The sequence below is a fragment of the Nothobranchius furzeri genome, chromosome 7, assembly GCF_043380555.1.
Source record: "Nothobranchius furzeri strain GRZ-AD chromosome 7, NfurGRZ-RIMD1, whole genome shotgun sequence".
Classification (NCBI taxonomy): Eukaryota; Metazoa; Chordata; class Actinopteri; order Cyprinodontiformes; family Nothobranchiidae; genus Nothobranchius; species Nothobranchius furzeri.
The window spans coordinates 30307561-30320159 of NC_091747.1; the positions used below are offsets into that span (position 1 = coordinate 30307561).

Here is a 12599-nt window from a genome sequence, read left to right on the forward strand (position 1 = left end):
AACAGGTATGTAAGTGAGTTTTGCATTGGTTGGCTGTAAAATATATTGTATCCACGGTTGTTAATATTTTAGTGCCAAAGTTTTGATGGTAGTTTGTTCTATAAATTATACACAAAAAATAAGTTATCAGGCAGATTTTTTTGTTTGGTTTATGTGCTGTATTTTATTTTAAGATTCTCCAGTAAAATAGTGATTTGATTTTAGTGAGAATTGTAAGGAGTTCGCGCTTAGCTGCGCTTGGGAGAGGTGTTTGTGAGGAGACCTGTGTTACTGAAGTGCTGCACTGAAAATATTCTTGTTTTAAACAGAATAAACCTGCCTGATTGGCTGCAACCCTGTGGTGGTTCTTATCTGCTGGCCCCTTGGTCCACGACACACAACGCAGAATACAAAGAGACAAGGGAGGGGTCGGCTACATCAGCAGCAGCACTGCAGGTGCTCTCCACGTCCAACATGTGTGCAAGCAAGGTCCTTAAGCCTGATTCATGCTTCTCCGTCTGCGTCAGTGCAGAGACACGCAACGCCATTATCCGTCCTTGCGTAGGGCCCCGGCAGGCACATAAGTACGTACGGAGTCGAGCCCACTTTTTTAAACATCTGTCAAACGAGACGGATTACGCAAGCTTGTGATTGGTTGGTCCAGAAACCTGAGATCACTTCCTTCATGACGCCATTTCCTTTAAATTTGTCAACAGTGCCGGAGTCGTGTGTGGTAAAGAAGTAGATATGGACCAGTTCGAGGAACGTCTAGCGGAGGAAGTATGGAAATATGAACATTTATATAATCCGTCTTTGAAGAACTATAAAGATGCCCAGGTCATCTGCAACTCCTGGAAGGAAATTGCCCGCATTTTGGAAGTGGATGTGGAGCAATGCATGAAGAAGTGGAGGAGCATGTGGGACAAATTTGTCCGAATGAAAAAAACCTTGAGGGGCAGCAGTGGCGATCCAGGTGGCAAAAAGGTTCTGGCTTTTTATGTTTTGCTTTCGTGGTTGGAGCCGCACATAGAGCATAGACCCACTAGGGGTTGTATGAACTAGTTGACTAGTCAACTTCACTGCTCTGTAGTGACATTTTATGCCTGTCATCGACTAGTCGCTGTCACGTGATAATGACTGACAAGATGCAATCCTCGGAAAAGGCAGCAGGTGACGAGCCCCTGCGCGTCGGGAGGCGGAGGTGACCCGCTGTGCCAGAGCGTCGGTACTGACACCGGCGGTAAAACGGACATTTAACCAAACTGACCGTTTCCCTCTTGCAATTTAACCTTCCCCTCACCCCCATCCTAACCTTAACCAGCTTGCGCATGCAAAGCTCTGATCGTTGACGCGCTCCAGACATCTGCGTCCTGAGCACCGCCACAGTAACATTATCAAATCAGGTGTCACCACCCCAAAAACAAATTAAACATGCGATCGGATATGGTCACCCTATATTCAACAAACTGTCCACCCGGGCTTTTGCCCTGCACAGAGATGCTTCGCTGCCTATGAATTTGAACGTCAGTTGAGAGCAGTTTAGAGTCAGTCTCATGCAGACTGACCAATGAAGAGAGGGTGTTACACAGTGAAGTGTAGTGAGGACAAAAGAAGCATGATGACTTGGTTGATAAACAAGGAAGACCAATTTAATTTCCTCTGGTCCAAACAAAAATCAGAAAATCCCAGCACTATTCAAAATGGCCACCCATCCAACTCTCCTCCAGTCTCTGTCACTTTCAGAGAGAAAAGATCTCTTGCCACACCCAGCAGTCCACCTATATACTCTCCGACCACCCCTCCAATTCAGGTCGGCCAATCACCTCAGTCCACTCAGGCATTTCACTATATAAAGGCAGCATTAGAGGCGGGCTTCCTCTTAATCTGCTTCAAAATGGCTGCCACAGAGGACACCTGAGGGTAACAAACAAATTCATGTTACATAACAGATTACATTCCTGAATGAACACTTTGGTTTAAAGAAGACATGTTGCTTCTCAACAGAGGGCCTCAAGTTAAGACCCTCTCCTCATTGGTCAGTCCACACGAGGTGGGTCAAAGTGCAGCATTGATTTAGCATTGAGAATATTAAATAATCTGAACATACACATCTGAAATTGTCTCCTTAAGATGTTATTGTCAGTTAGGCTGTAAATTTGTAAAAAAAAAAAAAAAAAAAAAAAAGGGATGGACATTAGTTTTTGTGACATAGTGAGTCATCTTCAAAGTATAAAGGTTTATGCCCTGAAGAAGGTCGTACCGAAACGCATCGGCGTTTCCTTGTTTAATGAATGAAATTCTCAGAGTGCCTCAGATCACCGGTTCTTCTTCCCCATATTCTACGATTTATTTGATGCTGAAGAGCACCTGAGAGTGAGACAAACGTTTTTTCAAATATTCCCCATGGATGTGCTCACTTCCACCTGTTTTTGATCATTTTATTCATGTTTTCATAGAACAGATTAAAAAAAGATCAATAAAATAAAAAGTCCATTAACATTAAAAATAATGAAAAGCATCACTGCACATGACTGAGGAATACTGAATGTGAAAATGGCACTGTTCTTAAGTAATTCATGCATCAGAGGGTTAAGTTGCTTTGTGTGTGTGTGTGTGTGTGTGTGTGTGTGTGTGTGTGTGTGTTTATTTTCTCACAGAAGAAGAACCCAACACCAGCAGACAGTGCTCCAATCCAACAGCCTGAAGAGACATCATCATCAGCTTCAACAGATGTCTGTGAACATGTATGAGCTGCTGGCCCCATGGATCCTGCTGACTGGCCACAGCAGTAGAACAAAATGGAAAGTAGAACTTTCTTTATGGTGACACTGATATTTGAGTTTTGCTTTTGATTGCACAGTTTAATGCTGCTGTTGATTTTGCATCCCCCCCAATGACATTTGCACGACATTTTGAGTTGTTGGTTATTGTAATATTCTCGGGTTACTTATCTTTCAAGCTTACATTTATTCTTCAGGCTGTTGACTTTAAAGAGTTGCTGTGTGAATATTTAAAATTAAAAAATTAGTAACTAAGGAATAACTGTGGAGTTGCTTTTTCCAATGTGTGGTGGGTGGGTGGGTTTTGGTTTGGGTGAGAGTAGGGATGGGTACCTTTGACATTTGAATCGATCCAGTACTAATTCCCGGTACCTCGATACCGGTACTTAACGGTACCAATTTTCGATACTTTTGAGTGTTTATTATTTTAATTCTCTTTTATAATTAAATATATATTTTCTCAATATATAACAATATCTGATAAATATCACGATAAATAACATTCAACTGTTAGTATTTTAACATCGTCCTTATAGTTTTATAAGCTGATAATTAAACTGAAGCAAACATCTTTACTGTGAACTAAATTTACTGTGTATCTTCATTCCTTTATTCATTTATTTAGCTGCTGGAGCAGATTAAAACGATGATGCCTCACACTTAGATCGTTGTCACTGGTTTTGTCTTCACCCGTCACATTTAGTAAAGTGAAACCCAACTTTAGAGCATGTTGTTCATCTTCTAGTCTGGAATTCGGAGTTCCGAGGAAAAAGCGAACGCACCATTAGCGAAACGGAAGCTAACATATCAAGCTAATTATATTTACCTACTGGAGCAGATTAAGATGAGGATGTCTCACTTAGATCGTTGTCGCTGGTTTCATCATCACCCAGTTACCCATCACATTTAGTGAAGTGGACCCAAGCTTTAGCCTGCGTTCTTTCTACCATGCTGCTCTGTTTACAACTGGCTCGCAGCGAGCGATGACATAACGCTCTTGCACATGCGCAGCTGTCTTGGCAAGTTCTCGTTATGATGGACGGGTACCGAAACGAGGCACCGTTTGAAATGAAGTGAATCGGTGCTCGGTCGGTACTATGGAATTCGGTCGGTACCTTAAAAAGTACCGAATTTGGTACCCATCGCTACCTTCAAAACTCAGTCACACACCCAGGGCCGTTTCAAGACATTTTGGGGGCCAAGGCTAATTTGCGCTGCACAGAGATCCTTCTCTGCCTATGACTTTGAACGTCAGTTGAGAGCGGTTGAGAGTCAGTCTCATGCAGAGTGACCAATGAAGAGAGGGCCTCAAGCTAAGACCCTCTCCTCATTAGTCAGTCCACATGAGGTGGGTCAAAGGTTACCCTGAGCGGGTTACGTGATGTCAGGCATTCAAGTATTGAGTATATTTACTGCATATTACAGCAAAATATTCTGTATATGACCATATTATGGTGATTATGGTATTGACTACTGCAACGCTCTTCTCTTCGGTCTTCCTCACAAATCCCTCCATAAACTCCAACTTCTCCAGAACTCGGCAGCCCATATCATTTGCAGAACTCCCTCCTTCCACCACATCACCCCTGTTCTTCAGCAGCTCCACTGGCTCCCAGTCACTTCCAGAATCCAATTCAAAATTCTGCTATATACAGTACATTCAAAGCCATCCATAACCTAGCTCCACCGTACCTCTCAGACCTCCTTCATCCTTCAACCTCCACCTGTTCCCTCCGGTCCTCCTCCTCCATCCACCTCTCTGTCCCACCTTTCCGTCTGGTCACTATGGGGAGCAGGGCCTTCAGCCGCTCTGCTCCCCAGCTCTGGAACTCACTTCCTCCTGACCTCCGTAACATTGATTCCCTCACTCTCTTTAAAACCAGACTCAAAACTCACCTGTTCCGTCTAGCATTCCAATAGTTACTCTCTTTGCTCCAATCTGTCTGTTTGTTTTATGCTGTTTTATATTTTATTGTTGTGTATTTTATCTCTGTGAAGTGTCCTTGAGTGTTCAGAAAGGCGCTGTTGAAATAAAATGTATGGTGATCCTTGGGTCGTGATGATGGGGCCCTTTAATATTGTTGCCCAGGGTACAACAAAATGTTAATCTGGCCCTGATCATTCAGCAGCGAGGTGTGTTGAAGCTGTCATCAGCTAAGGGGCGGATGCTTAAGTGTATCAGGGGCAGCGAGGAACGAGAAGTTGTGATCAGGCTGGAGATCACACCAGATTCGCTGCTGCAGGCGTGAATCTGCAGGTCTGCAGCATCCCCTTCTTAACGTGACAGCAGGACTTCCCATGTAAGGAAGGTCCGCTCACCTGTTCGTCAGATCATTATTTCCTCGCCATGATCTTTTATCTTTCTATCATCCTCCAGTCATCCAACTGGAACCAGTTAGTGTTCCTGATCATTCTCAGAATATGTCACGCCTGCTTTGGTGTTAAAAGTTAGTACATTTAAGTCCTAGATCTTATTTGTGCCTGTTCTACTGTCATTTTGAAGGATTATTATTTACATGTGTGTGTTATTACTACATTATGAGTAGAAATGCTAATAAAAACTCCCAATTATACACACAAGTGAAACTGGAAAAATTAGAATCTGGTGCAAAGTCAAATTTATTTCAGCAATTCAACTAGACAGAGAGACTATTTAAAGGCTCAGGAACCCTTTGCAGGTGTTTTCTATTCGTAATTTTAAGTTTGAGTTGATTAGGGTCTTGTTTCATATCACACAGTGACATTTGAATAATTAAAATGCAAAGACCCAGCATTTCCAACCAGCTATCGCCCAATTTCTCTTATTAATGTTGATCTCAAAATAATTTGTAAAGCCCTGGCAAAAAGATTAGAGAAGGTAACCCCCTTCATAATACATCCTGACCAAACTGGTTTCATTAAGGGTAGACAGTCATCCACTAACTCACGTAGATTACTTAATTTGATAGATTTCTCTTACAGTAGAAACATAGAAACTAGTATATTATCTCTAGATGCAGAAAAAGCTTTTGATAGAGTTAACTGGAAGTTCTTATTTACAACTTTACATAAATTTGGTTTTGGGAACTTCTTCATAAACTGGCTACAAACATTATACAGTTCACCAACAGCACGTGTCAGGACGAACGACCAAATATCAGCTAGCTTCTGTCTTCAGAGGGGGACCAGGCAGGGATGCCCACTCTCCCCCTCACTATTTGCTATCTTTATCGAACCACTAGCAGCAGCAATTAGGCAAACAACAGATATTAAAGGGATAAAGTGTAAGAAAATAGAACATAAGATCAGTCTTTATGCAGATGATGTTTTACTTTTTCTCCAGAATTCTCAATCCTCTCTCTCTCATTCAATAGACCTGATAAACTCTTTTTCAAAAGTTTCAGATTACTCTATAAACTGGTTAAAATCCACAGTTCTGCCAATTAATTTCTCTTTTGTCAATTTGCTTAATACACAATTGGAGTCAGGGAATATCACATACCTGGGAATTAATGTCTCTCCCAAGTTAGCAGATCTAACCAAACAAAACTACATCCCACTTTTAAGGAAAGTGGAAGATGATCTTGTAAGATGGAAATCCTTACCAATATCCCTCATGGGGAGAGTTGCTACAGTTAAAATGATGGTCTTACCCAGAATAAATTACTTATTCTCGATGATCCCAAACAAACCACCAGCTGACTGGTTTAAATCTCTGGACTCCTCAATTACTAAATTCCTTTGGCAGGATAAACCTCCACGAATTAGCTTAAAAACACTTCAGAAGACCAAAGACAGAGGAGGACTGGATTTACCCAACTTTTATTATTATTTCTTAGCCAACAGGCTGCAATATATACCAAGATGGTTGCAAGATAACCCACTAGATGAATCCTGGTTAGATATAGAACAGACACGTTGCAATACGATAGAGCTTTCAGACTTACCATTTATTAGCTCAAGCATAAGAAAACATGAAGGATTCAAAAGTTTTAGTATCAGCACCTCTCTGACAGCATGGTGGGAGTATCTAAAAATGACAGAGTCTTCACTAGTACCATGCAGACGCACACCTATCTGGAATAATCCTGATATTTTGCAAAATAACAAAATGATGAACCTTCCGGACTGGAAAAACAAAGGAATCCTATACCTGGAACACATATATGAAGGATTGGACTTCAACCCATTTAATCAAATAGTCTCCCAATTTGGAATGGATAAGAATAGCTTTTTAGAGTATCACCAAATTAAATTTGTAGTCAAACAAAAATTTAAGCTCAGTAAAATAGAATTACAAACACCACCAAGGGTATTAGACTTTTATAATCTCAAACCCCCCAAACTACTGTCTAAAGTATATAAGACACTGTCCAAAATAGAACCAGGATTTCTGGTCCCAAACTTGTTTAAAAACTTTTTAAATGATCAGACACTCCAATTTACAATTAATTCAGTACAAAATTCTACACAGAGTACACTATACACGTCATCGGATGTTCAAGATGGGGTTTGTGTCGTCTGACACCTGTACACACTGCACAAACAACATTCCTGACAATTACATTCATGCACTGTGGTCCTGTCCACCTGTCCAGGAATTTTGGGGTAGAGTATGTGAGGATCTGTCAAAATGTCTGAAATGTCATATCCCAACTTCCCTCTCTCTGTTTAATAACCATGTCTAATGTTTGATTCTCTGTCTCATAATTGTAATTAAAGTTTTCCTTTGAGAGCACATTTTCCTGAACGATTAAAATGCAATTAATTGAGATTAATTAATTACAAAGCCTCTAATTAATCAGATTAAAAATGTTTTATTTCATATATATATATATATATATATATATATATATATATATATATATATATATATATATATATATGTGTGTGTGTGTGTGTGTGTGTGTGTGTGTGTGTGTGTGTATATGTATATAAATATATATATATAGTGTATATATATGTGTATTTATATGTGTATGTATATATATATATGTATATATATATATATATATATATATATATATATATACATGTGTGTGTGTGTGTGTGTGTGTGTGTTTGTGTGTGTGTGTGTGTGTGTGTGTGTGTGTGTGTGTGTGTGTGTGTGTGTGTGTAAACGCTTTATAGAGGCTCAGATCAGTTTGAGATTGCTGATTAACTGCATTGTAGGTCCCCTACAAAAGAAGTGTGTTAGCTGGGTGTAGTTTCCCCTCCTTGTCTCGTTGTAGATCGCCCCCTGCGGCTGAGGACTCACCTCCAGCAGTGGTGCCCCCAGAAACTTTCCACAGAAACATCCAATAAAGTACTTTTTCTTTCTAAATGATGAGCCTAGCTAAATAAGGCATAGGCGATAAGTTGAAAACGATCAAACACGACTGTCTCTGTCGGTGTCTCACTGAGAACTGAACATTTGATGAACTGTAGGACAAAAGAACTCTATTCTGCTTTGATGCGATGACATCACAACACAGCATGATGACATCATAAAGAATCTGGGTATAGCAGGGCCATGTACACACTTTTTGTTGCAGCCAGGTCCTTTTCTCAATACTCGAGGACGCTAATACGTTCTTGTGTTTCTCAAATCCAGTCCTCAGGACCCCCTGCTATACATGGTTTCCATATTGCCCTCTCAGTCACCGCACACACTTGACTTCAATGAATGGGTGATTAACAAGCATCTGCAGCACTTGATCTCTTCCTTCATGTCAATGTGTTTAAAACCATAAATGAATGAATACCTCATGTAATGTTTTATCTGTGTCACAATTTCAACCCCTCCTCTTTTATCCGGGCTTGGGACCGGCAGAAGTGACCCAGAGAGGGACACTCTGGCAGAGTTAGTTTTTTTTTTTTTTTTTTTTTTTTCAGTTGGATAACATTTTATTGTCCGTCTTTATTTAACTTAATTCAGTTTACTTATATATTACCAATTTGTTAAACAAGGCACTTGAGAAGATGAAAAACAGCTTTCCTTTTGGCAGAAGACGATCCATTCTCAGGAACCAAAAATCAGCATTCCTTGTCTGGAGTTTCAGATCTCTCACCATCAATTTGTAAAACAAATCCTCTCAAGGCACTTTAAAGTGCAAACACTCCAGTTGAAGCAAATTATTGAACAGTTGATTGAGTTCGTTATTCTGATTAGTTGAATGTCTCTATGTAAGGAAACCCAGTTGATTGCTGTAAAGTCACTGACTAGTCGAGTCAGTGACTTTACAGCAAGCGTGTAGTGACAGTGGAGAGGAAAACTCCCCTTTAACAGGAAGAAACCTCCAGCAGAACCTGGCTCAGTATGAGTGGCCGTCTGCCACGACCCACTGGGGTGCTTACCTGGTTGAACATGTTAGGGTTGTAGGGTACGTCCTAAACACAAAAGCTGAGTTAATCTGAAAGAAACAATCAGCAGTTATGATGTTTCAGTTTTCTATCTTAAACATGTTACACCTGCTTTCTACACCTGAAACCCTAGACCCTTTTGTGGGAGGTTCGTGATGAAAAACAGCTTTCCTTTTGGCAGAAGACGATCCATTGTCAGTAACCAAAAATCAGCATTCCTTGTCTGGAGTTTCAGATCCCTCACCATCAAAGGAAATGATTCTCTTTGAGAAGTTGTCTATTTATACATTGTTAGGGTTGTTTGCGGAGAGTTTGCCTTCATCAGAAACCTTAAACCTTTTTGTGGGAGGTCCAGGGTCTGAAATGGCTTTCCGTTTGGTTGCTGAAACTAAACCACGATTCTCTGACAAATGCGGTTGTTCCATGCTAATATAAGTCTCTGAATCTTTAACCAGAGCTGGAGAATTGGGTCCAGAGCTTTGAAGACTAGTTTCTGTTTTACAAAAGCCAAGGGTGACACTGGAGCTCCTTTAAGGTGGGACGCCACCCTGGGCTCAAACAGAAACAGCTCTTTAGGAATCTCTTACAGTCTGTAGAGAGATCCGTCCTGATTCTGAGTTTGCTATCGAGTAACTTTCTTGAGTCAAACAAACTTTCGTGGAGCATTTCATAGAGAACAACTCCCACCTGCCACACGGTTGCTGGTCCTGCCTCATAACTGCATTCAGAAATATACTCAGGAGGGGCGTGTTTCGCTGTGCCGTAGAACCAGCCGTCTTCATATTCTGTGTTGGTGAAACAACTCAGTCCAAAGTCAATCAGTCGCAGTCGCGGGATTTCTGATCCTGTTTCAATCAGAATATTTTTTGGTTTAATGTCTCTGTGGAAGATGTTGGTGTCCTCCAGATGTTTGACGGCATCAACTAGCTGTTTTATAATAGTTTTAGCCTGATTCTCCTGTAGGGGCTCTTTGTTATTTTCAATAAACTGTGAGAGGTCCACTGCAGGCACCGGTCTCTCCAACACTAGAATTTGTTCCTGGTCGAAGTCGTACCAGTCCAGGAGGGAAATTGGGGCGGATTTCCCCACCGAATCAGCTGATTCTGTCTGGAGTTTTAGCATGGCGGCTACCTCAATGGTGAGCTGCTGGCCGTTCTCGTCCGTATCTGTCCAGACTACATTTTCCTTTGGTATATGTTTGATTGCCACAGGTAAATTGTCTGCCCTGCGGTAGCCACCATAAACAGATCCACAGCCTCCCTTTCCGAGCTGATCTTTTTGCTCGTATTTTGCCTCGAACTGATCCTTGGCTGAAAGCGAGGGACTCTCAGAATCAGACAGTCTGAGTCTCTTTGCTGGACTTCCAGATCCCTCACCATCTGGGGAGCGTGACCTCTTAGAAACTCTGATTGTCTCATCCAGGTTATCTCTGGAGACACTGCCTTCGTCTGAAACCCTAGACCGTTTTGTGGGAGGTTCGTGATGAAAAACAGCTTTCCTTTTGGCAGAGGACGATCCATTCTCAGGAACCAAATACCTGCATTCCTTGTCTGGATTTTCAGATCCCTCACCATCAAAGGACATGGATTTCTTTGTGAATTTGTCAATTCCTATAATGTTCTGGTTGTTTTCAGCGAGTCTCCCTTCATCAGAAACCTTAAACCTTTTTGTGGGAGGTCCAGGGTCTGAAACGGCTTTCCGTTTGGTTGCTGAAACTAAACCACGATTCTCTGACAAATGCGGTTGTTCCATGCTAATATAAGTCTCTGAATCTTTAACCAGAGCTGGAGAGTAGCTCTTGTGTGCAAAAGAATCTCCCATAATGCTAAATAACACGTAGACGATAAGTTGAAAAACTATCGAACAACGAGCAAACACGACTGTCTCTGACGGTGAGTCACTGAGAACTGAATGCTGATGATGGAATTGATGATGATGATGATGAAGATGATGATGTCATAAAGCAAAGTTCTAAAAGAGGAAAACTCAAGGGAAAGAGCAAAGACGAGGCTGATGCTGCTTTTTGGCGGCCCTTATTGCTCTCCACCCGAGGATTATATCCTTTTTTGTTTCTTCTGATCCGACCCACAAAGTTCCAAAGACCAGATTTAAAAGTCAAGGTGATCGCTCCTTCCAGGTTGTTGCACCCTGGCTTTGGAATGAACTGCCTTTAACCTTATGTGGTATTGACAGTCTGGTAACCTTTAAAAAACAGCTGAAGACCCTTTTATTTAAAGCTGTTTTTACCAAAATGTTTTGTTTTCCTATTTTTTTACTCAAATTTGTAATCATTTTTTATTGGTTTTATGATATTTTATAATTTTATGAGTTTGTTTTATTTGTATTTATTTCTGTTTCGTTTAAGATCATTATGATTTTATGACTTTATGATTTGTTTTGTTGTTGATCTATGTGAAGCACGTTGTAATTCTCTGTCTGTGATGAATGCTAAATAAATAAAATGTACTTGCTTACTTTACTATTACTCTTCCAATTACTTTTACAAGCGGTCTGATGAACCATGGCGAAACTATTAGCAACAAACACTGAAAAAAAATCATTTTCAGTGTGTGTATGTCTCAGTTTGCAAAATAATGAATAAATATGTGTAACACCCATGAAATGGATTGCCACATTTAAATCTTGATTATATATATATATATATATATATATATATATATATATATATATATATATATATGTATATATATATATATATATATATATGTATATATATATATATATATATGTATATATATATATATATATATATATATATATTGTCTTTTAAACGTTTTATTTATGGACACATTGAGTCAGAGCGGAACCTTTGTTTATGGATTTGTTGTTCCGGGGACTGATAAAGGGATGCCTGCGCCTGACGTTTCAGACCTGAACTGGACGGAAACGAGAGGCATCCTGTCTTCAGTACTCTGCTTTCGCCTGCTTTATACCACTCTTAAAAGTTGTTTTATTAAGCTGGTAGCTATATATATATATATGTCAGTGCCACGTTGTTATGCTGTAGTTAAATTGAACAAAAAAACTAATATGTAACGGTTTCACGCGCGGCAGCCATTTTAGGTCAAACGGCCAGTAAACTAAACAAACGGCTGTTACCGTGACAACGGGTTTCCGTGTGTCCTCTATTATGTTGAAACGGGAGTCTCAGGGCTATTAAAAAGGAGTATGATTGTATTTGGTGAACTTTTTCTACTGTATTACAGTGACAAGAAAAGAGTGTGTTTTATCAGAATAGTTTAACTGAGTGGCAAAGTTTAAACGTTTAACCCTGTTATTAATTTCCTGTTTTGATGTTTGTAACACATGGACATTGTATCAATATATTTCAGTAGTCTGTTTTACACAGAGCATGCTGATTGCTAACAATTGGTTGCAGATAGCACGCTATGATTGAATTCAGTGATACACTGTAAAAGAGAACCTCAATATGAACTATTTGCAGAGAGTGATAGTTTAAAGTAGTCAACAGTAGAAATGTGCTGTCACCTAAAATGA

General features: G+C 40.2%; 1 protein-coding gene across 1 annotated transcript; it reads left to right on the forward strand.

The window, feature by feature from the left end:
- Positions 1 to 216: 216 nt before the first annotated feature.
- LOC139070656 (uncharacterized) lies at positions 217 to 2945 on the forward strand. Its single transcript, XM_070553311.1, has 3 exons — positions 217 to 563; positions 696 to 963; positions 2637 to 2945. Exons 1-3 carry the CDS (start codon positions 454 to 456, stop codon positions 2727 to 2729), a joined length of 471 nt encoding a protein of 156 aa, XP_070409412.1. The 5' UTR covers positions 217 to 453; the 3' UTR covers positions 2730 to 2945.
- The last annotated feature ends 9654 nt before the right edge of the window (positions 2946 to 12599 follow it).